Below are 25,785 nucleotides of genomic sequence, written 5' to 3' on the forward strand. Positions count from 1 at the left end.
GCCTATCAAGTGTGAGGCACTGTGTTGGATCCTCTGCACCATGTATTGTGTCCATTTATATTTTAAAATGAGAGAAGCAGCCAGTTGAGGACTAGCGGGCTTCCCCCTCCTCCAAACAGCACTGTGAAGTGGATATATATATATTTTTTTCATTTTTATCAACTTTTTTTTGTAGTTGTAAATGGACTGAATGCCTTTGTTTTATTTTTAATATTTATTTTTTGAAGTAGTTGGACACAATACCTTTATTTTATTTTTATGTGGTACTGAGGATCAAACCAGCTACAGCCCCAGCCCTGTGAAGTGGATATTGATGTACATACAGTGTTGATAGTGACCCTGACTGGGTTCTGCAGCAGGTGAGTGTGTAGCTCCAGGAGGACCTGGAGGACTTTGACAGCCAGGGGACCACCTAGGTAGAGGTGTGCCACTCACAACCCAGGCTTCCCCTGGGACTCTCTGCACACAGGCAGGAATCCTGCTTTAAGGAACTGTTCACAGTGTTTAGCAAATGGCATTGTGCTTAATGGTACTGGACTCTGGCGGATACCACCCCCACCCCCACTCCTGCTGCATCCATCACTCCGCCTGGCCTCCGCACTGCCAGAGCTCAGCGCCTGGCAGAAAAGCAGATGAGGTGGTGGAGCGGCTATTCCGCAGTCCGTGTGTGGGAGCACACATTTCCTGGCAGGCAAGTGTGTTAGATGCTAGCAGCTGTCTGGGACCTCTGTGGGATAACATTCCCCTGGATAGCCAGGGTTGAACTTGTTGAAGTCAAGTGCCAGAGACTGAATTTAGGCCTGAGGGATGTATATATACTGGGTAGGAGGCACCATAGCAGGGGCCACCTTTCCACATGTGATCAAATCACCAAGACTCAGCAAGCCACAGGTCCTTGGTTGTATGCTGTGGAAAGAAACAAGGGATTCCCTTGTCCTGCAGCACCTACTGGTCCTTGCCTCATCCTCATTCTTATTCCCTGGACACACTTCCCCTCCTCCCAGCCTGTGATTATCTTGGGGTCTGGCCTACAGAAGATGCTTAGGCAATGCCTGATGAGTGAGGGTCAATCCTATGCCATTCTCACTCACAAAAGGGCCTGTGGGCCATGTCCCACCTCACCCCAAGTCAACAGCAGGGCCCAGCCTCTTTCCTAGGTCCCAGCTCATCTGCCCACTTTTCATTGCCTGCCCCCCACTATCCAGTGGGGGTCCAACATCCCCACTTTCCTTCTCAGGCCCTATGCAGCGCTCCCTCCCATCCCTCCTTCCACCACTCTCCTGGGTATATCAGTTTGTTTAACTGCAATAACAAATTATCCCCAAACATGGTGACTTTTAGAAAATACATTTATTTACTCTAGAAACCAGACTGTCAGATTATGGCCACATTGCTCCAGTCTCTGTTCCAATTTTTTTTTTTTTTTAATTTTTATGTGGTGCTGAGGATCGAATGCAGGGCTGCACATATGCTAGGTGAACGCTCTACCGCTGAGCCACAACCCTAGCCCCTATGCTCCATTTTCATACAGCCTTCCTCTGTGTCCAGATCTCTCCCTTAAAAGGGCCCCAACCCTCAGGCCACCTTAATTCAGGATAGTTTCATACTGAAGTCGCTGCCTTGATTACATTTATAAAAACTCTTACTCCAAGTAAAGAGGTGCCAGGTGGAGAGACACACACACACACACACATTACAGCACTGGGGACTGAACTCAGGGGCGCTCTACCACTGAGCTACATCCCCAGTCTTTTTAATTTGAGATAGGGTCTCACTAAGTTACCCAGGCTGGCCTCAAATTTGCTATCCTCCTGCCTCAGTCAACCTGGGGCAGCCCAGCAAGGGACACAGAAGATCTGATTTCTGAGTAGCCTTGGGGCTGGAGTGGAGCTGACCTTCCTCCACCCTTCCCAGCTTAGACCTGGTGTTGGGCCTCCAGGCTTCCTGCATCCACCTGGGGGCACTGTTACTTCCCATTCCCTGCTAAATTCACCCCTTTTCTCTTCTTAGACTCCCTAGGATGAAGGTGACTCCCAATACCGGCCCAGACCTCTCCAGGCATTGGTTGAGGACCTTCAAACATACGCAGAAGCTCCCTTGCTTCCAGCGTGTGCAGAGCACCCCTCAGCACAGGTTCCCCTTCACTACAGATACCCTCAGCACAGACCCCCACCCCCATGCAGAGAGGCCCCCAGTAAAGCTCCCTAGCACCCAAGGCAGAGCGCCCTCTCTCCTGTTAAGGGCTAAGTCACCGCTCACGGAGGACTCCGCCTGGAGGTCGCAAAGACCGCCGACCTCGTTCTGCACTGCAGCATCGCATCATCACCAGATGCCCCACAGCTGGGAGCGCCGCCAGTGAGACGTGCCAGTCCGGCACCTTCACGCGGCCCCTTTAAGGGCGGGGGTTCGTGCACGAGCCGCTCCGCCTTCTGCCCTGCTCCGCCCGCTGCCCTTAAAGGGGCCACGCCCGCCTCGCCGCGGAACTGGAGCGGTCGGAGGGTTCGGATCCGGCCGGCGGGCGGGGACGGCGGCCGAGTGAGGGCGGAGCGGTCCTGGGTGCGGGCAGGCGTACCATGTACACCATCACCAAGGGGCCCAGCAAGCTGGTCGCACAGCGCCGCACAGGTGCGCCCAGCGGGCGGGAGCGCGGGCGGGCGCGGGCACCGCGGACCCGCGGCTACTGACTTGCCCTCCCCGCGCCCGTAGGTCCCCCGCAGCAGCAGGTGGAAAGCAGGCTCGGTGAGCTCCTGAAATGCCGGCAGCCCGCGCCGCCGGCTTCGCCACCCCCGCGGGCTCAGCCTCTGGCGCCGCAGCCCGGACCCTGGCCCTTGTCGAGGTGAGCGTGGCCGCCGGCGGCCTGGAGAGTGACCTTGGGGAGAGGTCGGTGGACGCCGTCGGGGCGCACCGGTTAGCTTGCTCGTGCTTCCGCCCACCTGGCTGGGCCTTAGGGCTCGGCCTGGCTAGCACGGACACTCCTGGCCACGTGGGGCCCGCCGGCCTGTGATCCCCTCGTGGGTCAAGGGGACTCCGGGTGGCAGAGGCAGACGCGCCGGGCGACCTTGGGCTGTATGACGGACCTCTTTTGGACGGTCGAGGGCTGGGAAGAGCTGCCCAGGGCGCAGGCCCTCAAGGTCTCCTGGGTGTCCTTGTGGGAGAGGTGCACGTGTTTCCTTCTTGCCCTGCCAGGCCCCAGTCCTCTGCCCTTCACCCCAGACATCCTGGGGCACTGGAGTCCCCTCCTTTCCAGCAAATGCCCCAGTGCGTTAGGGCCTACAGCTTCCTTCCTTTCCTAACCAGCCGCCTTCCCAGTGCCCCAAGGAGGCTCGTTCCCAGCCACTTTGCCCTCTAGGGACCATGACCTGGAGGTTAGCCTCCTCCCCCAGGGTTGAACCTTTTACTCCTTTGGCTCAATTTACTCCACTGTTTCCTTCTGGAGCCTGTGGACTTTGCTCCTGCCTAGGCCCCAGGTGGGGGTGGCACAGGATCAGCTCAGGGCTCCCTGAGGCAGTGTGGGGCACACCCCAGGAGGTGGGGGCTTTCCAAGCTGAGAACTGACAGCCCCCAGGGGTCCAGAATTGCAGATTAGCTACAGCTGGGGGTGCTGTGTCTCCATGCCCCTCTCAGCTGCTGGGGCTCAGAATCCACAGGTGGAGGGATGTAGGGTCAGGTGACTGACTTTTTGGAGAGGGGTGCTTCCTGATTGAGGGACACATTGACATGCTGAGGATCTCTGGTGGAAGTGTCCTAGGCCAGAGGTGCGCCCTGGGGAGGGGGTGAGTGGGGTCTTGGGGACATTTGGCTGACATCAGTCCATGTCCTGGTTGTTCCACCCAGTGGAGGAAGCTGAGGCACCCTAGTGTGTAGCCACCGTGTGGTTATTCAGTCAGGGGGTGTAGGCTGGAGTGGCTGATGGACCCCACACCTCTTACCTGGGGGAGCTTCTTCCTCTCCAAGGCTCCATTGCTGCGGACAGCAAGGGCAGGTCCCTGGCAGAGTTGGGAGCAGTGTCAAGGAGGCAGGAAGGAAGAGGGTAAGGACTGCAAGGGATACCCCCAGGCCCACTGGCTGTTTTCTCTAGAGCATAGACCCCCAGGAGACCAGATGTGGTGTGGACACCTGAGGTTTTCCATTAGTCAGCCAAGCCAGGCATGCTGGAGGGGGAAGCGGAGGTGGGGGGTGGCCTTCAGTTCTGCTGGACTGAGCAGGACTCACTGTTCTCATTTCCTCTGAGGTCAGTGGGTTGCACCCAGTCCTAGTCCTTCGGCTAGGAGATTCTGGCAATTCCATATGTGGCCCCCACTCCTGCTTCTTCTCAGGGGCCACCCTCCAAAATCACCCACCTAACACTCCCACAACTTCCTTGCTTAGTACCTTTGACCACCCATCATTCATCTGACCAATTGTGGGAGAAGGGCAGTGGTGGCCACTGCCTGTCCTGCTGGCACACAGCAGTCCCAGAGTTCCTGACCTGCTAAATGTATGGGCTCCAGTTCAGGCTAGGCATGGATGTGGGCATTGCCTTTGAAAGTGGACAGGCCAGCTAGATCTGCACCTCTGGCAGTCCTGTTGAGAGAGAAGGAGACAAAATGGGGCAGTATGATTACCTGTCCCCAAGGGTGGTAGGGGGCATGCAGGGACCACCAGAGGTGGGGAGGTAGGGCCTGTGGCCAGCAAGAACACATGAAGGAGGCTGGCTTGAGGGTTGGTACTGGGTCAGGGGTGTGAGCTCTGAGGCCAGGACTACTGCTGAATCTTGTTGCTGTCCCCTTCCCACTTCTTTCCAGCCCAGGTTCTTGGGCCAAAAAAAATAGACTGCTGGTCTACCTTGGAAGTGGTAGAGGGGATACATGAGAGGAAGTGATAAAAGAGGAGGTCTGTGGGCTGGCACTTGCCTGCACAGCATTCCTAAAAGCTGATATAGGTTGGCTATCCTTCACAGGTGCACACTGGGGCTGTTTCTTCCCCTCACAGAGCCTGGGCTTTATATAACTGTGGGGTAGTGGGTTGCCTTGCTGGGCCCCCATATCAGCCTGAGCATCACCACCTAGATCCCTTGTAGTTCATAGGGCCAGTTGCATTTCTTCCTCTTAAAAATTTGATGTCCCATCTCCAAGCTTTCCTGGTGTTTGAAGTCTTTCAGGGTGGGGGTGGTTGCAGGCAAGGGGAGGTTGCCAAGAGGAGGACAGACTTTTATGCCCCGGCTTGCGCAGAAGCTCAGGCAGTCTCCAGGTTGGGGAGGAGCCGCTGCCCCTTCTCAGTCTCCACCTGCACATCTAAGGTTCTCTGTGGCAACAAGACCCTGCCGGCCCTGGGGCTGGCAGGACCCTGCGCCCCTCAAGACCCTCCTCTTTATTTTAGTGCCCCTCTCACCTGAGGAGGAACCCAGAGCGGCGTGGGGCACCTGAGCCCAGGAAGGCGAGCAGGCCGCCCGGGACCGCGAGTGCCTGGTGGAGCGGCAGGCGCAGCCCAGGACTCTGGCTCCCACCTCCTGCTGTAGGTGCGGCTCCATTCCCTCCACGGCCCCACCCTGGGCTTCGTGTGGGCATCATGTGCACAGGGCTCAGCCCTGCCCTGGGCCTGCCTGGCTGGGACCTGCTCAGTGGCCCCCTGGACACCCTGTGCAGCGCCATGGGGGCCATCTCACTTGTATTGCCCCTTGTCTCTGGCTCATGGGGAATGGGCTGGGTTGTGGTCACGCTCTCCCCATTTGATTCTCACAGGCTTTCAGTACTCATCCCTCAGGGCCTGGGGGCAGCCAGGGAGTGGGAGTGGCAGAGACCATCCAGCTGTTAGGTCTGTTCTCCCACATCAGTTGTAGGTAGAGGAGTAAATGCGCCTGCCAGGTGGGGCTGGGGAAGAGACCTACTCATGACTGAGGTCTACCTGGGCTGTTGAAGGCCTGTCTGGTGGGGGTGAAGGGCAGTGTAGAGGGGCACTGGCTGTGCCTCTGCCAAGATCGGATACAGCTGGTGATCCCTCCCTGACCCAAAGTTGCTTCCCTGGGACCAAGGTTTGCAGATGTGAGCTGAACTGCCCAGGGCCTGCAAGAGAGGCCTACACCATCAACTGCTGCAGGCCACTGCTCTGTGGTTGAGGAAGGGCCAGGCTGGGCCTGGTCTGGAACAGTGGGCATGGTCCAAGACTGCCCTTGGGCTCTGCCAGGTGGCACCTGGGCCTGGATGGGTACTGACCATACTGTCTCCTCCCTCCCACAGTCCAGGGCCAAGACTTGTGTTCAATCGAGTGAATGGCCGTCGGCCCCTCACCACATCCCCATCTCTTGAGAGAACCCAAGAGACCTACACACTGGCCCACGAGGAGAATGTCCGCTTTGTGTCCGAAGGTAGCAAAGGGCTAGAGGGTATGTCTTGGGCTATGGGTCCCAGTGAGGTGAACTGGGATGACCCCAGGTCCTCCAGCCTGCTGCAGCCTGACTGGCTGTGCTTTTCCTTGGCTCTCTGTAGTCTGTCCTGTGACCACCCAGAAGACTGCCTACTCCCAATGCTGGCCTGAGTCTAGGGTGGCCACTAGGCCCTCAGCAGGGAGGGGCTGCCAGGGGTCTGGCTCAGCCTGACCACCCATCCCCTATAGCCTGGCAGCAGGTGGAGCAACAGCTGGATGGTGGCCAGGCCAGTGAGAGTGGGCCAAGGCCTGTGCAGTACGTGGAGAGGACACCCGATCCCCGGCTACAGAGTGAGCCCCCAGCCCTGTTCCCAGGAATTCTCCCAGACCCCGTACCCCAAGGGAGCCCTACTCCATGTTACTGTCTTCCCTTAGCCTCTCTGTCCTGACCTGGGTCCTGCCAGGGGCTTGGGGAGGGGATTCCTGAGCTGGACGCCTTCTTCCCAATGCCTGATGTTTGGAATCTGAGTGAGGGGCAGAGACAATGACCAGTCTGGAAGGTGGTGTCACTGTCCAGCTTCTGCTCTGCCCACAGACTTTGTGCCCATCGACCTGGACGAGTGGTGGGCACAGCAGTTCCTGGCTAGGATCACCAGCTGTTCATAGTGGCTGCCTGGGAATGAACACTGCCAAGACGGACCCTTGGCCAGAGAAGGCCATGATATCCTCCACCTTGTGGTCGGCTAGAAGCTGGCCTCACCTGAAGTGCCACATTTGGACTTTTGTACCTTTGGTTCCTTGGCCCAGCTGTCCCAAGCTGGCAGGGGCCAGAAGCGGAACCTGTCTGACCTCAGTCCTGCTCACTGCCCAGGGACCAGCCCCTGGGGCTGGCAGGGAAGAGCTGCAGGCTAATAAAGTTGAGAAACTGCCCTTTGGAGTGGCCTTGACTTGAGAGTGTGGTGTCCTTGTGTCAGCTAAGCGTACCTTCAGCCATCCACTCTGGTGCTTCTGGGTCAGCAGGGGCTATAGCTCTGTCCAACTCTGTCTTCGGCTTCTCACCTAGCTGTCTTCCTGGGGCCCTCAGCCAGCTCCTTTTGCTGGGAAGTCTGTAGACCCAGCTCTGCCCCATCTAATGCTCTCCTGTTGGCATTTACTGTTGCCAAAGCAACAGGGCCTAGAGAGGCTAAAGAACTGGCCCTGAAATGGGAATCTAGCCACCCAAGATTGGGGCTAGGTCTTGGGATGCCAAGTCCCACTCTCTGAGGCCACCAGGCCTGACTTAAAAGGACTGGGTAAAGATGTCCTGCAGGTCTAGGGGTGGGTAGTGAGCTCGTGGGGACAAACATGGTTGTTTGGGAACCTGAGTCCCCCTGGGCACTGAAACTAGCACTGCCTTTCTGATGGGTCAAGGGTGACCTTGCCCGTCTTGAGGCAAGAAGACCCGGAGTACCGCGGGTGCTGTCCGGGACCCTCCAGAGGGTTACAGAGCCCAGGTGAGGCTCAGCCTCCCTCCCACTCCCGGCCCTGCCCCGTGCAGCCCCACTCGTAGTGGGGTGCGTCTCAGTCCCGCCACACAGGAGGGTCTGCAGGAGCGGCCTGTGCGTGGCGGCTAAGGAGAACCTCGCGGGAAGGCCCTTCGCAGCCCTAGGGAGCGACTGCGGGGTGCAGGCTCTGGCCTCCAGGGGGGCCGGGTCCCGAGATCACGTGGGTCCTGGGCGCCGCCATGGAGGCGGAAGTGACGCGCCGTTACCAGGCGGCCGTTGCTAGGTGCCGCGCTGCGTGCCCTGCGTGGGGCGGGCGCCGGCTGAAGCGGCAAGCGCGAGCTGCCCGGCCATGGCCAGAGGTAGCTGCGCGCGGCTGGCGTTCCGGGGTCCTGGAACCCGGGTTCGGGGGGTGGGGTCCCGGTCTGGAAGGCTCCAGGGCCAGTGGGCTCGGGGTACCTGGGGCTGCGGGAGCCGGCGAGGGGCCCTACCGGCCCGGCCGCTGACTTGGCCCCGCGCCCACCACTCGGAGCCTGTCCGAGGGAGCCTCGGCCTTGCTGTGCGGAAGCCCATCCGTGCGCGCCGTGGTTGCGCTGGGGAAGGCGGAGGGTCCCCCTGGCCCTATACCCTCCAGGCCCTCAGCCGCCTCGCTCTCCCCCAGCGTGGCAGCACCCGTTCCTCAACATCTTCAGATACTTCAGGGTGGACGAGTGGAAGCGGTCCAGCAAGGAGGGCGATGTGTCTGTGGTGATGGTACTGGCGGGGCCTTCCTCCTGCTGGGAAACCTCGTTGTGGACGCTTCTCCTGGGCGCTCCCTGGGTCCCTTTATTTTTTTTTTGAGGTGGGGGTCGGCGGATACTGGGGATTGAACTCGGGGGCACTCGACCACTGAGCCACATCCCCAGCCTGATTTTGTATTTTATTTAAAGACAGGGTCTCACTGAGTTGCTTAGCACTTTGCTGTTTCTGAGGCTGGCTTTGAATTTAGGATCCTCCTGTCTCAGCCTCCTGAGCCACTGGGATTACAGGCGAGCGCCACCGCGCCCAGCCCTGGATCCCTTTGGACGCTGCTCCCTTCTTTGTCCAGGACAAGGCCCTTAAGAGTACCGTGTATCGCATCCAGGGCTCTGTCTCTGCCAGCAATTACATCCTGCTTCCCAAAACCAGCACCCAGTCCCTGGGACTAACTGGGAGATACCTGTATGTGCTCTTCCGGCCTCTGCCCACCAAGCACTTTGCCATCCACCTGGACCTGTCCACCCAGGTGTGGGGCTTGGGATGGGAGCTGCCTGTGGGCACCATAGCCTGTCATCCCCTTCTCACACCCTTGCTGTGCCCCAGCAGGATGGCCAGGTCATCCGTGTGTCATTCTCCAGCCTCTTCAAGGAGTTCAGGTCCTCTGCCACTTGGCTGCAGTTCCCTTTTGTCTTTGAGGCTAGGACATCCAGGAAAGGTGATACCAAGATTGAGTGTGAATGATCTAGTAAGGGCAGCCTCACAGCCAATAGCTGGGTGGTGGAGGTCCAGTCAGGCTGCTTTGGTGGTCTGGGGTGGGTACAGGATCATCACTGTGGAAGTGGGGGCTGCACTAGGGTAGGCGCTGACCTTGGATATATATCCTGCAGACCTAGCAGGTGTGGCCCCCCCTTGTGCCCGCTGGACCTGCCTACAGCTCGACCTGTGTGACATCTTGTCAGTCTACCTGAGCCGGCGCTACGGCCATCTCAAGAGTGTCAGGTTGTGTGCCAACCTGCTGGTCAGGAACCTCTACACCAGCGACCTGTGCTTCGACCCCAGTGAGGGCCAGGCCCCACACCCCACCCAGTCTGTGTCGGCTCTCCTCCCTCTGTGTGTCCATCCCTACCAGTAGCCCCAGGTTTTCTACCAGGGCACCATGCCATCTTTGAGCTCTGAATTGGTGCAGCTGGAGGCCAGAGCCCCCGATTTCTAGATGTAGCCTAGGGTGTGGGTAGTGGCTGGGCCAGTGGCCAGACAAAGCACTTGTGCCTGGGGCTAGAAGAGGTAGCTGGACCAGCCTGCCTCGATTGCAACAGCCCTGCTCCTTGCAGCTGTCAGTGTGGCTGAGGCTCGGAGGGCAAAGCTGCCAGTCACCCCTGTGCCTCGAGAAATGGCTTTCCCAGTGCCAAAGGGGGAGAGCTGGCATGACCGCTACGTGCATGTCCGGTGAGCAGTCTGCCCTCCTGAGGAAGCCCTGGGCATGGGCAAGTGGCCCCTTGGCCTGCAGGGCTGACCCTCTCTCCACCTGCCCACCAAGGTTTCCCAGGGACAACCCGAAAGTGCCTTCCCAGCTGGTCCAGAAGAGTGATTCACCTATTGCAGCAGGTGGGCTGGGGGCCTCAAACTTTGGCACTGGAAGAGGGGATGCCAGGGTCTGGAGTGGGATGGCGAGCAGCTGCTGTGGTGTGGCTTCTGCAGGGTGGACAAGCAGGGCCAGTTGTTACCCTGCCCTTGCCAGCCCTCTCAGCAGACATCTTGTCATTCTGCTCAGAAAATCACTAGGGTTCTTTATCTGCTGCAGTCTTCTTGGGGCCAGCATCACAGCTTCCTCCTCCCCCAGTGGTCTTTGGAGAGCCCATGCAGAATGTGTCCCCATTGGTCCAGATGCCCAGCCCCACAGCCGTGAGTGCCCCCAGGAGAGGGCTAGGGGACAGCAGCGCCAAGGTACCAATGTGCTCTGGTTCCCCACAGCCTCCCCAGTTTCCCTCAGCACCCAGTCTCCTTCCAGAAGCCAGCCTGTCCTGTGAGCACTCAGAGGTGCCCAGGGTCAGTGGCCTTAACACCAGTACCCAAGATCCCACGGCCTGGGCAGAGGCTGCTGACATGCACACAGTGGTCAGTAATGGCCATGTGCTTGCCCACAAGTCGACTGAGATGCCTGTGGCTCTTGATGCTGCTTCCTGCAAGGTGAGTGCCCATCCAGAGCAGGCAAGGTATGGGTGGGGTATGGGTAAGGAGCTGCCCAGCCTGGGCTCACCATGGCTACATCAGGCAAGCCTGCCTTCAGTGTCCCTGCTCATGCAGGCTCCTGGCAGGATGCAGAGGTGGCAGGAGACAGCTTTGGGCATGACCCCTATGTGCATGTCCAGTGAGCAGTCTTTCACAAAGAGTAAGGAAGGACTTGTCTTAAGTAACACCCCAGTCCAGGCAGCTTGGGAAAGCAGGACCCAGAGCTCCCGGGTCTGGCATGGCAGCCAGGGTCCTGGCTTCCAGTCTGAGGGAAGCTGCCAGTAGGAGCCACCTGGGACTCAAGTGGCTTTTTCTTATTCCTTTTGGTGGTGCCGAGGATGTAACCCAGGGCCTTGCAAATGCTAGGCAAGTGCCCTACCACGGAGCTGCACCCCAACCTCAGGTGGCCTTTTCTTGAGTGGCAGGACACAGCCCCAGCATTAGAGGGTCAGGCCTTGTATGGGGCATGTCTCCTGGGATCTCACTACATATTTATCTGTTTCAGCATTTTCTCCCAGACCCAATTCTGAGGCTCAAGGGTGTCATTGGCTTTGGGGGTCACAGCACCAAATGGGTGAGGATCCTGTGGCTGCTTCCAGGGAAACTCTCGTTGGGCAGTTGAGCACTGGGGAGAGATTCCCAGCCCCCTTGGTCATCAAGGTCCTTTTACCCTGCAGGCTCTGTGGGCTTCCCTTTGGTCCCCAGATATCCAACACTGCCATGCCCACCCATGCTTAGAACATCCAGGGTGCACGTGGGTTTCCAGGTCCTAGGTGTTCCCTGTTTGTTCTGCAAAGCCTGATAGCCATGGCTGGGTTAAAGTGCTTCCAAAGACCAAGAGCCCTGGTTTGCACCTTTATTGCTCCATGAGGGTGGCCCACCCTGATCTCAACCAGCTGTGTGGAGCTCTGACAGGTGAGGGGGGCCTACCAGAGAAGAGCCCCAGTTGGGGGAGGCAGTGCTCACCACCTGCCCATGGCAGCCCTTGGCCCTTGTTGAGCTCCCCTGGACTCAGGCTCTTGTACTGCAGGCAGGTACTATAGGCCGTGCATGTTTTAGCCATCCTTTCTGTATGTATGCAGTCATGGATTGTGCTTGTGATGGAGGAAGGTGTACTCTGTGCTGTGCATACCTGTGTACCAGGCCTTCCACCTCCTCCTTGGACTTGGGTGGTAGATGAAGCTGTCCTCCAGGCAGTGAGGAGGGGCCTTGGGTGCTGCTGGTGACTGTGGTCCTTGGTCCTTGTGTGTTAGGCCCTGTGGACCAAGGATGGGACGTCTGTTGTTTACCCCTGCCATGCCGTCATTGTTGTCCTGCACATTGACACTGGGGAGCAGCGCTTCTTCCTGGGCCACACAGACAAGGTGGGTGCTGCCTGGGCCTGTGGGCCTGCTCCCGCAGCTGCATATCCTCCTTCCACCCTGTGCCTCCCCAGGTCTCTGCCCTGGCCCTGGATGGGAGTAGTGCACTGCTGGCCTCAGCCCAGGCACAGCCCCCCAGCGTGGTGCGGCTCTGGGACTTCCAGACTGGGGGATGCCTGTCCCTGTTCCAGAGCCCAATGCATACCATCTACTCCCTCAGGTGGGCACCAGGCTTCCACGCTGGGGCTGGGTGGGGGATTGCCCAGGTGGTGCTGACCCCTGTTTTACATCCACAGCTTTTCTGGCAGCGGAGCTCTTCTCTATGGCGTTGGCAAGGATGGCCATGGCAGGACGGTACTGAGCCCGGCACAGGGTGATGGGGCAGCCCCATCAAGTACACAGGAGCTGTAGCCAGTTTGTGCTTCCTAAAGATCCGTTTCCACTTTTACTTATCAAAGTAACACTCATTCTTTTTTAAAAAAAGTCAAGCCAGGTGCAGTGGCACCTATACTCCCAGCTATTCAGGAGGCTGAGGTTTGAGGATTGGTTGATGCCAGTCGGGGCAACATATTGAGACCCTGTCTCAAAAAAAAAGCCAAGCTGTGGAGCTTGGGTTGTGGCTCAGTGGTAGAATGCTTGCTTAGCATGTGTGAGGCACTGGGTTCAATTCTCAGCACCGCATATAAATGAATAAAAATAAAGGTTTGTTGACAACTAGAAATGAAATAAAAAAGTAAAGGACCAAAACTAAAAAAAGAAAAAAAAGAATAGCCAAGCAACCTAGGAAACCATGCTCCTTTGCCTCCTGCCTGGCAAGACTTTGCTTTTTCTTTTTTTTTCTTCTTCTTTTGGTGCCAGGGATTGAACCAGGTATTCTACCACTAAGCCATACCTCAGCCCTTTTTATTTTTATTTTGAGCAAGGTCTTGCCAGGTTGCTGAGGCTGGCCTCAAACTTTTCATCCTCCTGCTTCAGGCTTCCTAGTGAGTCCATGGGATTAAAGGAGTGACCACTGCACCCAGCTGCCTCTTGCTTTTCATTTACTCAATTCCGGGTCACATTCTATTGTCTCTTCAGACACGGCTGTGATACCAGCTCAGGCTTGTCTTGTAGAAGTCCCAGAGTTGGCTACATCTTGGGGAGCATCTGTGTAGGGGCCTGATCCCCCACCCAAGTGCTCACAGGCTGGTTTCTGCACAAGAGAAAAGCTGCTGACTTGTGGACTCACCTGGGCCTCAAGGAGTAGAGGGGGCCCTGGGGGTTGCCCCAGGGCTCAGCGTGGGCTCCTTGCAGGTGGTGGTGGCTTGGAGCACCAGCCAGGTGGGCCGTGGTGGCCAGGTGGTGGTTCTCGCCAAGGTGCACACTGACCTTGACATCCAGGCCTTCCGGGTTGCCTTTTTTGATGGAACCAGGTAATAATCAGTCCTTGGCACTGGAGCAGGGTCCTGGCCTCAGCCCCTCTGCCCCCTGGGTGGTGCTCACTACTCCTTGCTTCTTACAGGATGGCCTCCTGTGGGCGAGGCAGCCTCCGGCTGTGGCGGCTGCGTGGTGGGACGCTACGCTCTTGTTCCGTGGACCTGGGAGAGTACTGTACACTGGAGCTCACTGACCTTGCCTTCGTACAGGCCCAGGATGGTCACCGAGCACCTTTGGACTACACACTGTGAGCCCTGCCCTTCCCCACTACCCATAACCCAGCCTTCCCTGTGCCCTCAGACCTCCCTCACCTGTCACTTCCTGGGGCAGCTATGTGTGCAGCCGTAATGGCCACATCTTGGAGATTGACCACCAGCGCATGGCTGTGAGGTGCATTCGCCGCCTGCTGCCCTCACGGACCCCTGGCAGCTCCCTGCCCCAAAAGTCAACTTTCAGCTCAGGTAGGTGGACACAGCTCTGGTGGAAGTGACCTCAGGCCAACAGAGGTGCTAATGCCCATACTCTGCAGGCCTGGGCATTGCCATCAGCAGCCTCAGCATCTCCCCAACTGTTTGCGCTGTGGGTTCTGAGGACGGCTGTCTGCGACTCTGGCCCCTGGACTTCTCATCACTGCTCCTGGAGGCAGGTGGGCTGCATGTGTGTGTTGGCTGTACCTGCTCAATGAGACCCTGGCCTGTGTGGGGTTTCAGGGCACTGGAGTCCTGTGGGTGAGGGCAGGTCCTCTGGCTCTCACTTTGGCAGTGCTGTCTCTGGGCTAGACAGGGAGTTAAGGGACCAGGGGCTGTGTCTTGAGCCATGGGGTCCACTGACGCCTGCAGGCCAGCTCTGCAGAAGGGCACAGGGCAGGGATGAGGGGGAAAGTAGCCTCAAAGCCCTGGCCCCATCTGGTCCAGTAGTGGTGGTCTTAAGGAAGCTGTTCCTCCTGGCCTATGGGGAGCAGATTATCTGTTCCGGCACCTCTGTGCCAGGCAGCACAGTGGCACATCTGCCTAGGCCAGCTCTGGTACCAGTGGGCCTGGCAATTGCTGATCCTGCCTTACCCACAGAGCAGGAAGGCCCTGTCAGCTCCGTCTGCTTCAGCCCCGATGGCCTGCGTGTGCTGTCCACCACCTCCTCAGGCCACCTGGGCTTCCTGGACATCCCATCCCAGGAGTACACTGTGCTGGCACGCTCCCACATGGCCCCCGTGCTGGCAATCTCCACAGAGCAGAGCCGTGGACAGCTGGCTACTGTGTCCTTGGACCACACTGTCCGCATCTGGGACCTGGCCACCCTACGGCAGGTGGGAAGCGGCCAAAGGCAGGCTAGGCAGGGAGGGGATGGATGCCCACAAGGCCTTTAGTCCTCCAGTAGTGTGTGGGCCCTCACAGTGGCCTCTGCCTTCCAGCTGTATGACTGCACGTCCTCTGATGAGGCCCCCAGTGCTGTTGCCCTCCACCCCAAGAGCCCAGCCGTCTTCTGTGGCTTCAGCAGCGGGGCTGTGCGCTCCTTCAGTCTGGAGACAGCTGGGGTCCTGGCAGAACACACGTGAGTGCCTGGCCAGCTGCCAGTCCTTGAGAGACTTGGACCCCACAGGGACCCCACAGTGGAAGCTGGGGTGGCTTGTGGGATCCCTTGGGTGGGGGTTTGGCCAGATGGAGGAGGGCCTTCTTCAGGAAGGCCAGTGGTACCCAGAGCTCTGCCCTCTGTGGCTCTTTGGGCTCCTGTATCCTAGCTGGGTTCCTAGGGTTGAGGCCAGTGGCTGTTCTCATGTGGTACAGGTGTCACCATGGAACCATCACTGGCCTGGTTGTCACCCCCGATGGCAACTTCCTGTTCAGCTCCTGTTCCCAGGGCTCCCTGGCCCAGTACAGCTGTGCTGTCTCCCAGTGCCCCGTCCTCTGTGTAGCAGGTGAGGCTCCTAGCGCCATTTAGGCAGGTCCTCCTAGGAGGCCAGCACCCAGACACTCAGGACCCACAGGCCCCGCATGGCTGCCTCCCAGAACCTTTCATCTAGACCCCTACCAAGGGCTAGGTTCAAAGCTCACCCGAAGGGTCTGCGTCTGTCCTGCCCCAGGCAACAGACAGCTGATCACCTGGGGCTGCAGGTGGGCTCTAGCACTAATGGAGGCATCTGCCTCCCTGTGGACCTGGGACTCTGCTTTCAGAGCTCTTGCTTGGTCATTCCTGGCCCTCAGCCCTCCTGGGGTGTGCTGGCCTCTGGGTGCTCTTCTGCCCGAGGCCAAGGCCTTTGTGGAACATGCTGCTCTCCCTGGCTGGTGTCCTTTGGGTCAGGATTGGGTGGACCTCCTCAGGCCCATTTGCCCAAGGTGCTTCCCCACATACTGCCCTGTGCCACCACAGTGAACGCGGTGTGCCAGGATGCCCACCCAGGCCCCAATACCCTGGCAGTCAGTGGGGACAGCCGCCTGCTGGCCTTCGTGGGCCCCTCTAAGTACACAGTGACAGTCATGGACTCAGCCTCCCTGAACGAGGTGAGTCTGCAGGATGTTGTGGGCCCAGGGGCTCTCCTTGGCTGGGTGTGGAGTACAAAGGGGTTCATGGGGGAGGCAGAAGGCCAAGGTCATCGGGAGCGAGCTCTAGCTTCCCTTACACTTGTGGGCAGAGATGTCGCTGAGCCAAGTGGACTACTAAGCCAGCCCTGTGTCCTGGTAAGGCAGGGCTCCTGTCTGGGGGTGGTGCTGGGTACCCAGGTCTGTGCCTCCAGCTGCCTCCATCCCTGGCTCATTTGAGACCAACAGCCACTCTTACCCCCAGCTGCTGCGGGTTGATGTCAGCACCCTGGATCTGGCCAGCAACCACCTGGACTGGGCTGTGGCCATCTGCTTTGGGCCTGCAGCCCTGGGCCACCTCCTGGTGTCCATCTCATCTGACAAGGTTGTGGTTCTTGATGCCTTGTCAGGACGCACCATCCGGGAGGTAAGCCCTGGGGCTGTGGCCTGGCCTTCGCTTCCCTTTGTTCCCACAGCCCCTGTAGCCAGGCAGGGGGCCACAGATGCACTCTGAGAAGGGGAAGCTCCAGCCTGCCTGCCGCCCCACCATGAGGGGGTGTTTTCCAAGAATTCTCTATTGCAGCTGCCCAGTGTCCGTCCCATAGCCTGCTCCTCCCTGGCCCTCAGTGAAGATGCCCACTTCCTGCTGACAGCCACCAGCCGGGCCATCAGGGTGTGGAATTACTGGACACAGGCTGACTCCAGCTGCCAGGTGGGTGCTATGGGCAGGCAGAAGACCCTTGCTGTTGGGAGCCTCCACAGGGGGTTGGGGAGACCCCTGTGGGCCTAGGAGGAGTGGAGCAGTGTTCTCTAGGGATAAGACGGGTAGGGGATGGGAGGGAAGGTGACCTTCATTTTGCCTGTCAAGGCCTAATGTCACATGATTGACTGTTAGTCTCTGGCCCTGCAGGTCTGGGGCTCACTGCCAGGTTGAGATACTAGGAGCACAGTCATTCTCTGGCCATAGTCAGGGTCCCTGAATGTGACACCCACTGCCCCCAGGTGTACATTGGCCACTCAGAGCCAGTGCAGGCTGTGGCCTTCACCCCAGACCAGCAGCATGTACTCAGCGTGGGGGACGCCATCTTTCTCTGGGATGTCCTGGCCACCCCTGACAGGCAAGTGTCTGCCCTTGACCATATCCAGCTGGGCCTCCCGCTGGCCCCCCTGACACCCTCTCTCATTGCCTCCAGTGGCCGAAGCATGCCCAGAGTGCCCCTAGCCCATGAGGTTGGTGAGTGGTCTGGCTCTGCAGGAGGGCAGTGTGGGGATGCCTGCGGCACCATGGTATTGCTTGGGCGGGGCCTTCTGCAGACTGGGTAGAGTGGCACCTGTTCTTCTCCCATATCCATGTACCCGTCACCACCAGAGGCTCGCCTCCCCTGGCAGACCCTGCTGTGCCCAGCTCTGAACACCACATGCTCCTTGCATCCCCAGGCCCAGGTCCCGGGCAGCTGGAGGGTCCAGCATGTGGGGCCGACAGGCTCCCCGGGCAGCTGGAGGGTGCAGCATGTGGGGCCGACGGGCTCCCCCGGCAGCAGGTGCCTGTGCCATCTCAGGGACCCCCACCGAGGCTGGACATGTGTGCCATGCCCCCTGAGGGCAATGATGGTGAGAGGCAGGGGTCCTGGGGCCCCAGGGAGGTGCAGATGGGCAGGTGGTGTGGGTTCCTCTTCCTCTTGCTGCCCCCAGGTACGTTCTGCATGTCGAATGAGGAAGAGCTCTGCAAGGAGAGCCAGGGCCCACCCGTGCTTGTGGAGAGGGAGACTGGTGGGGCTGGCAGTGCGGCCTGGGGGTCTGTGAGGAGATCCCAAGGACTCTTCATGTCTCCCCTTTGCCACAGCTGGTCCAGTAAGCAGTTCAGAGCAGCTGGGTGGGTGGGGACCCTTGGTGACAGAGTACCAAGTCTCAGGCGCAAGTGTGCAAGTGTCTTGAGGCCTTAAGGGGCCTAGGTGGCCCTGACCTTTGGGGTGTTTCCCCCTAAAGATGCGGTAACCTGCAGAGCCAGGGCCAGGCTGGGATGTCCATGGGGCTGGGTGGGACACAGCTGTCACTGCCCAGCAGTGTATGGGACTTTGTGTGAGGGGAGGAGTCTCTGAAGGGTTTGAGGAAGCACAACATCCTGTGGCCTCTTTCTTCTCCCTGCCAGGTACCCGGAGCATCCAGGAAGCGAGGGCTCAGCCTCTAGCCCGCCCAGATTCCTACAAGCACTTCACAGCTCGCTATAAGGCCTCCACACTGGCCGAGGTTGTTGTGCCCTGTCTGCAGACAGGTGGCTTCTGGGGCTGGGGTTGTGGTAGAGCACTTGACTAGCATGTGTGAGGTCCCTGGGTTTGATCCTCAGCACCACATATAAATAAATATAATAAACATGTTTTTAAAAAAAAAAAAAAAGGTGGCTTCTGGGAACCCTCCTTCCCAGGACTTCCAGGGCCTGTTCCTAGAGGGACACTCTTCCTTCCTGCGCTCACACTCCTTTCATCCCTCTGCTACAAGCATGGACCTAGTGGCGGCCTGCTTAGCCACCCTCTGCCACTTATCAACCACTGCCCCTCCCCAACCTCCCCATGCTCTAGGCGCCCAGAGCTTCTGGGGTCCCCACCTGTCCCCAGCTCCCAATTTTAGCTGGCCCGGATGTCCCCCAGAGCAGCTCCCACGTTTGGGTCAGGGGTCCAGGTGACTGTGCTGAGCACCAGCATCTGGGTCTGCTTCCCTTCAGAGCACCTCCTTCCCTCCCGAGGGTGCCAAGCAACTGCACCTGAGAACCGTGGTGGGCTACAATGGGAACGGGCGGGCCAACATGGTCTGGAAGCCGGACACAGGTAGGCCCAGCGGTGCAGGCAGGACCCAACTCCATCCCAGGCCAGGTCTCTCAACAAATGAGTGCTGGCTGTCAGCTGGGAGCTCTGGGGGGGCTCTGCTGCTGCAGGACCTGTCAATGTGAGCCTGCACAGCTGCTGGCACTGACAGGGAGAAGGCACCCCAGGGGCCCTGGCTGGCATTCTCCCTGCTGCAGGGTTCTTTGCCTATACCTGCGGCCGCCTGGTGGTGGTGGAGGACCTGCACTCTGGTGCCCAGAAGCACTGGCTTGGCCACCCTGAGGAGATCTCCACACTGGCTCTCAGCCACAACTCCCAGGTGCCTGCCCAGGGCCACGGTGCTCAGTAGAGCTGGCTGTTGCCCAGTCAGTGGGAAGGACCCTGTCCCAGCCTCCCTTCTGCCAGAGATAGGGCAGGCCAGCTGCTGCATGCTCTCCACTGACCGCCCACCTCTCACCTACCAGGTCCTGGCTTCTGCATCTTGCTGCAGCAGCGCAGCCGCCCGCTGCCAGATCCGCATCTGGGATGTGCCTGGGGGCCTCTGCCAGCAGCTCATTTTTCACCACAACACTGCCGTGCAGGCACTGGCCTTCTCACCAGATGACAAGCTTCTTGTGTCACTGGGTCAGTGAGTAGGGTAGGCAGACGCAGAACTTCCTGGGACCCTGGGGAGGCTGGCTGAGTTCACAACATGGCTGCCCACACATCCCCAGGGGACTATGGTGACTGCACACTGGCCTTGTGGAGCACAGCCACCTATGAGCTCGTGTCCTCTGCCTGCCTCCTGGAGTCCATGCATGGTGTGGCCTTTAACCCCTGGGATGCCAGTGAGCTTACCTGCGTGGGCACAGGTTCTGTTGCCTTCTGGTTCCTGCAGCAGCGTGGAGCAGACGTGAACCTCCAGGTGCCAGGCCCTGCTCGGGTGCTTAGGTTCCCAAGAGGTTTTCAGGGATGGAGTCTGGACATCCCTAACTTACAGTCACCCTTGTGCCCTGCCAGATGCACAGAGAGCCAGTCCCTGAGGAGGTGGGGGCAGTGGAGCTTACCGCACTCTGCTATGGGGCTGCTCCCCTGCTGTACTGTGGCTCCAGTTCTGGCCAGGTCTGTGTCTGGGACACATGTGCTGGCCGCTGCTTCCTGGCCTGGGAGGCAGATGATGGCGAGATTGGTAGGTGCCCAATGGGAGGACCCCTGGATGGCTAAGGGCTCAGACCTAGCCCTGGGATGGGGGACCTGGTTTCCAGTCTCGGGGCCCGTGGAAGGCAGCTTGCGACCACCCCTGCCTCCTAGGGGTGCTACTGTGCTTGGGTTCGAGACTGGTCAGTGGTAGCAACACTAAACGGCTGCGCCTGTGGTCCGTGGGGGCCGTGCCAGAGCTGAGACGCAAGGGCTCTGGTGCCAGGTGAGCTGGGGGGGGGGGCCTCTGCTGCACACGGTACCCATGGGTTCTGGCTGCGGGTCCTCTGGTGTCCTCAGTAGCCCTGAAGATCATCACTAGCACTCCTGCACACGTTGCTACTCCTAGGCAAGGCTGCCTGCAGAGCTGTCACCTAGGGGTCTGTCTGCACATGACCTGAGCCCCAGAGGCCACAGCCCTAGGCTCCATGCTGCTATCTCCACCCAGGAGCACTGCTGGGCCTCAGACATGATGGCTGTCGGCTTTCACCTGGCAAGCTGAGCTGGCTCCCATCTCCTGCCTTGAGACCAGCTGCCCCTTGTCTCTGTGCTCTTAGGTCCAGCTCTGTGTTCATGGAACGCGAGCTGACCCTGGATGGGGCTGTGGTGAGTGCCAGCTTCGACAGCAGCATGGACATGGGCATCGTGGGCACCACGGCTGGCACACTGTGGTATGTCAGCTGGGCTGAGGGAAGTAGCACCCGCCTCGTCAGCGGCCACAGGAGCAAGGTGAGCCACTGGGTGGCTTGAGATGTTCAGAGGTCTCCAACCTCGGTAGGGCAGGTTGTGCAGGGAAGCAAGCCTGTCTGGCTGCCCCCTGAGGTTTCATGTCTCACTAGTGACCAGTAGGGAGCCTCAGGATGGCCAGAATCTGTGGTGCCTATGTGAGGCAGGGGTCTGAGGTGCTCTGCAGGCTTCTAGACCTTTCCTTCCTTCCTTTCTTCTTAAACTCACTTATTGAAGGCCTGTGCCATCTGCCCCAGCACCTCCCACACTGGCTGTGCAAACACCATCCAGTGTAGTTGAAGCCTGGGGTTGGTAGGAGGCCAGGCAGGTCTGGTTAGGTTTGGTTCTGGCTGGGTCAGCTTGAGTCTAGTCAGGGTTTGGTCAGATCTGAGTCAGGTCTGCTCGGAGTCGGGTCAGTTCTGGATGGGTTGTTGTCTATTCTGGTTGGGTCTCTAGAGGGTCAGGGTCTGGTCAGGGTCTGGTTGGATCTGCTTTTAGAGGAGTGTGCCATTGTGCCCAGCCAGCCTGAGGTTGAGTTGATTTTTTTTGTTGTTGTTGTTCCAGGGATTGAACCCAGGGGCACTCTGCCACTGAGCCACATTGCTAGCCCTTTTTATTTTTTATTTTGAGACAGGGTCTTGCTAAGTTGCTGAGGCTGGCCTTGAACTTGGGATCCTCCTGCCTCAGCTTCCCAGGTTACTAGGACAGGTGTGCACCCCATACCCAGCCATCATCCCATTAAAGTCAGTGGTTCTAGCATCTTCCATCGAGTTATCAGTCATTACACACTCAATGTCAGAGCATTCTCATCACCCCAAAAGGACACCTCATACCTGTCAGTGTCCCCATTTCCCCTCCTCTCAGCCCCGGCAGCCACAAGTTGGCTTTCTATCCACATGGATGTGCTCTTTCTGGTCAGTTCCTATGAGTGGACTGTGTCCAGCCTCCCTCCTTGAGCACCCGTCCTCAGGTGCATCCCAGCTGTCGCTATTGTTAGTGCTTCCACTTTATGGCCAAGTACTTCCAGTGTATTGGCATACCATGTGTGTCCTGAGTCTTTGAGCTGAGCTGGTTGTCACTGGTGGCACTCAGGTGGTGTGGGACTGCAGGGCTCAGAGGCCACATTCTGGGCCCACTCTTGCTCTTCTGAACTGAGCTGGGGTCGAATGCGTGCTAGGCCAGACCTCTGCCTCTTGAGCTATTGCACCCTGAGTCCTCTTGGGTGAGACGTATCAAGAATTCACACGGGTACCCGAAACAGGTTCAGCTCTAGGCTGTTTGGTTGTGCCACATTAGAGTGTGGCATCTGTGCCACCCTTTCTCCAAAATCTCAATTGCCAACTGGCAGCTGCATGATGACACATCTGCTATCTGCCTTGACGTGTGCTGAGCACTGCAGGCCACCACTGTCATGACCACCACAACAGCAGGGGTGTCTGCTGGGCTTGTCTGCAATCTGCATCCCTCTGGAGACAAGTCACATCACTGTGTCTCAGATGCTGCCAGGGTTTTCTGTGGAATCCCAAGTCCCAGGGGCATGTGGGGTCCACCCATGTGGGTGTAGTGGACCAGGCAGACTTGGGCAGCAGAAGGGTATTCTTGCCTTGACCCTGGAAGCTTAGATCAAAAAGGCCCAGCCCCACCCCAGGCACAGTGGCCAGGCCTGTTATCTCAGCCACCTTGGAGGCTGAGGCAAAAGGATCGAAAATTCAAGGTCAGCCTCAGCAACTTAATGAGGCCCTAAGCAACTTAGTGAGATAGGGTCACTAATATAAAAAATAAGGGCTGGAGTTGTGGCTCGGTGGTAGAGCGTTTGCCTAGCACATGTGAGGCCCTGGGTTCAATCCTCAGCACTACATAAGAATAAATGAATAAGGTAGCTGGGCGCAATGGCACACGCCTATAATGCCATGGGCTCTGGAGGCTGAGGCAGGAGGATCATGAGTTCAAAGCCAGCCTCAGCAATAGTGATGCAGTAAGCAACTGTGTGAGACCCTATCTCTAAATAAAATACAAAATAGGGCTGGGGATGTGGCTCAATGGTCGAGTGCCCCTGAGTTCAATCCCCTGTACCCAAATAAATAAATAAATAGATAGATAAATAAAGCTATAGGAAAAAAGTTACATTTAAAAAAGTGTGGGGGGGCAGGCTGGGCATGTTGTTCAATAGTTAGGTGCCCCTGGGTTTAATCCCCAGTACCAAAAAAAGAAAAAGAAAAGAAAGGCCCAGACCCAGCTGCCTGGGTTCTACAGGTGAACGAGGTGGTCTTCAGTCCAGACGAGTCTCACTGTGCCACAGGGGGTGAGGACGGCAGTGTACGGGTGTGGTCCTTGGCCAGCATGGAGCTGGTGATTCAGTTCCAGGTGCTGAACCAGGTATGTCAGGGCCCAGGCCACCATGCATCCTGCCTGCTGAGCCCTCCCTCTGACTTTGGCCTTGTCCGTGGGGTAGTGCTGATCTCTCCTATATGGATGTCCAGAGCTGCCTCTGTCTTGCATGGAGCCCCCCATCCTGTGGACATCCAGAGCAGCAGCAGGTGGTGGCCGGCTACAGCGATGGCACACTTCGCGTATTCAGCATTGCCCGTACCTCAATGGAGCTCAAGATGCAACCCCACCGGGCTGCCCTTATGGCCCTGGCATTTTCCACTGATGGTGAGGACCAGGACTGCACAGGGCAGCAGTGGCTTCCCCTGCCCAGGCCCAGATCAGATCTCTAGGTTGGGGTCTGACTCACAAGGTATCCATGTTCCCACCTGGCCCAGGTCAAACCATCCTCTCTGGAGACAAGGATGGGGTTGTGGCTGTGAGCCGCCTCCGCACAGGGATAACCTTTCGTGTGTTGAGTGACCACCAGGGTGCCCCCATCTGTACCATCCAGAGCACAAGTAAAAAGGTTGAGCAGGCTGTGGGAGGGTCCTGGGCTGTGGCAGGGCAGGAGGGTGGTGCATGGGGCAGGAGGTGCCCACAGCCCTCACTTTCCCAGTATGGAGATCTAGGGGTGGAGGGCACAGACCTGTGGCTGGCTGCTAGCGGGGACCAAAGGATCAGCGTCTGGGCCTCTGACTGGCTTCGGGATTGCTGCGACCTCCTGGACTGGTTAAGCTTCCCAGCACCTGCCACCTTGGAGGTAAGCATCCCAGTGGTGGGGCTGGCATTGTGGCTCAGTGGTAGAGTGCCCGCCTGGCGCATGTGAGGCACTGGGTTTGATTCTTAACAGAACATAAAACAAATAAAGATTAAAAAGTGTGGTGAGGGTGCTGGGAGGCTGGGGACATAGGTCAGTTGGTAGAGTGCTTGCCTCACATGCACATGTTCAATCCCCAGCACCACAAAAAAAGTGTGTGTGTGGGGGGGCACGGGTGTGGTGGCACATTCTGGTAATCCCAGTGGCTTGGGAGGCTGAGGCAGGATCGTGAGTTCAAAGCCAGTCTCAGAAAAAAAAAAAAAGCTAGGCTAGGCACTTAACAACTCAGTGAGACCCTGTCTCTAAGATACAAAATAGGGCTGGGAATGTGGCTGAGTGGTCGAGTGCCCCCGAGTTCAATCCCCAGTACCCCCCCTCAAAAAAAAAGGGAGGGTTGGGGGAACAGTGCCTGCCCACTCCACCACAGCATGCTGCATCCCTCTTCAGGCCTCAGGCCTCCCTCCACCCTCCCTTGCTGCCTTCTGCCCTTGGGATGGGGCACTGCTGGTGTGCGTGGGCCTCGGTGCACATGAAGAGGTGGTCTTCTACAGCCTCCGCCAGAAGCAGGTGTGTGTATATACCTGTTTGGGCCAGCAGCCCCATAGGGCCATGGGGTCAAGGGAGCCTGGGTTGGGCCCCAAGCGGGAGTGCCCCCTGCCTAGGCCAAGACCCCTAGCCTCACACCGGCTGCCCCACAGGTAGTGGAGAAGATGTCATTGCCCTTCTTTGCCATGTCCCTGAGCCTGTCTCCAGGGGCACGCTTCATAGCCATTGGCTTTGCTGGTGAGTGTGGTGGGTACAAACTTGGGCCTGTCTTAGGTGGGGCCAGGCAGGCTCACCTGCCTCCCAGACACGCAGCTTACATGTGCCTCAGGATGCTTACTCCTGAAGCAGCGTGAGGGCACCTGTCCCAGAGCGTCACAGGCTCAGAAGACAGAGCGGGAGGCACTGGGTGTGAGTGGAAGATTAGTTGTAGCACCAAGGAGGACTTGCCTCACCCTGCCAAGACCTCCACAGTGGGCCCCAGCATGTGGAGATTACAGCCCTGACCCCTCTGGTCTCAGGTTTCCTGATGCCAACACCATGCCTAGCTGGGGACATGGCCAGGGAGGGTTGGGGGTCACTGAGCACTGCCTAGCCCTCCTCACCTGTGCTGTCTACCCACAGAATGCACACTGAGGCTCTTGGACTGCATGTCAGGGGTAGCGCAGGACTTCACTGGCCATGATGACTCTGTGCATCTGTGCAGGTTCACCCCATCTGCCAGGCTGCTCTTCACAGCTGCCCACAATGAGATCCTGGTGTGGGAGGTCATGGGCCATGGATGCAGTTGACTGCAGTCTTAGGTCCCTGATGGCCTGCTGGGCACCTACAGAAAAGCCAGGTTGGGATCGTGGCATGCAGAGCCAGATGGCCTGGACAGGCTGGGACTCTAAGTCATCAGCACCAAGCTCCTTTGAATTCGAGTGACCAGAACAGACAATAGGGCGTGGGATGTAGCTCAGTGGCAGAGACTTGTCTAGCATGTTATGAGGCCCTGGTTTCTATCCCCAGCACTAAAAACAAAAACAAAAAGACCTGTTGCCTTTTACTCTAAGGAGTTGTTGATGTTCCTGTCTTTTAGAATTTAAATAAACATGCACATTTATTACATTGTGCTACGTTGTTTCATTATTGCCCGATCTTTCACCTTCGCTGGTCACTCCAGTCCTGAAGTCATCTCCCCCAGCCCGCCCAATTCCTAGTCAAAGGCCCTGTCGCTCCACTTACCAGCTAGGAGGGCCATTCAGGTCTCCA

General features: G+C 58.2%; 2 protein-coding genes across 14 annotated transcripts; both read left to right on the forward strand.

Annotated features, from left to right (window-relative positions):
• Positions 1-2,015: 2,015 nt before the first annotated feature.
• On the forward strand, positions 2,016-7,289 carry Mcrip2 (MAPK regulated corepressor interacting protein 2). 4 transcript variants are annotated; one of them, XM_046441330.2, is made up of 5 exons: positions 2,459-2,625; positions 2,707-2,836; positions 6,216-6,343; positions 6,592-6,693; positions 6,938-7,289. In XM_046441330.2, exons 1-5 carry the CDS (start codon positions 2,574-2,576, stop codon positions 7,006-7,008), a joined length of 483 nt encoding a protein of 160 aa, XP_046297286.1. In that variant the 5' UTR covers positions 2,459-2,573; the 3' UTR covers positions 7,009-7,289. The 4 variants fall into 4 exon arrangements, with proteins under 4 accessions (XP_046297292.1, XP_046297302.1, XP_058434485.1 ...); XM_046441336.2 differs by lacking the exon at positions 6,938-7,289 and having other exon boundaries at positions 2,016-2,625; positions 6,216-6,361; positions 6,465-6,602; XM_046441346.2 differs by lacking the exon at positions 6,938-7,289 and having other exon boundaries at positions 2,018-2,625; positions 6,465-6,603.
• Positions 7,290-8,094: 805 nt separating this feature from the next.
• Wdr90 (WD repeat domain 90) lies at positions 8,095-25,639 on the forward strand. Of its 10 annotated transcripts, none has more exons than XM_046441403.1 (41): positions 8,095-8,185; positions 8,485-8,576; positions 8,911-9,087; positions 9,168-9,276; positions 9,449-9,619; positions 9,893-10,007; positions 10,099-10,166; positions 10,363-10,748; positions 11,296-11,364; positions 12,044-12,154; positions 12,226-12,371; positions 12,448-12,505; positions 13,445-13,563; positions 13,653-13,814; positions 13,898-14,028; positions 14,097-14,213; positions 14,635-14,870; positions 14,976-15,115; positions 15,349-15,479; positions 15,932-16,062; positions 16,346-16,507; positions 16,664-16,792; positions 17,083-17,198; positions 17,274-17,314; positions 17,518-17,691; positions 17,773-17,931; positions 18,230-18,330; positions 18,800-18,902; positions 19,097-19,218; positions 19,364-19,523; positions 19,613-19,803; positions 19,899-20,067; positions 20,190-20,301; positions 20,633-20,804; positions 23,055-23,177; positions 23,282-23,456; positions 23,567-23,697; positions 23,788-23,931; positions 24,436-24,555; positions 24,687-24,771; positions 25,238-25,639. In XM_046441403.1, the coding sequence occupies exons 1-41, from the start codon at positions 8,176-8,178 to the stop codon at positions 25,456-25,458; spliced, it is 5,589 nt and encodes a 1,862-aa protein (XP_046297359.1). In that variant the 5' UTR covers positions 8,095-8,175; the 3' UTR covers positions 25,459-25,639. The 10 variants fall into 10 exon arrangements, with proteins under 10 accessions (XP_046297359.1, XP_046297350.1, XP_046297334.1 ...); XM_046441394.1 differs by having other exon boundaries at positions 10,363-10,463; positions 10,533-10,748; positions 17,518-17,931; XM_046441378.2 differs by having other exon boundaries at positions 17,518-17,931; positions 25,156-25,639.
• Positions 25,640-25,785: the final 146 nt, after the last annotated feature.

This window comes from Marmota monax, unplaced genomic scaffold, assembly GCF_021218885.2.
Source record: "Marmota monax isolate L192 unplaced genomic scaffold, Marmota_monax_Labrador192_F-V1.1 WCK01_AAM20220418_F8-fsc00035, whole genome shotgun sequence".
Lineage (NCBI taxonomy): Eukaryota > Metazoa > Chordata > Mammalia > Rodentia > Sciuridae > Marmota > Marmota monax.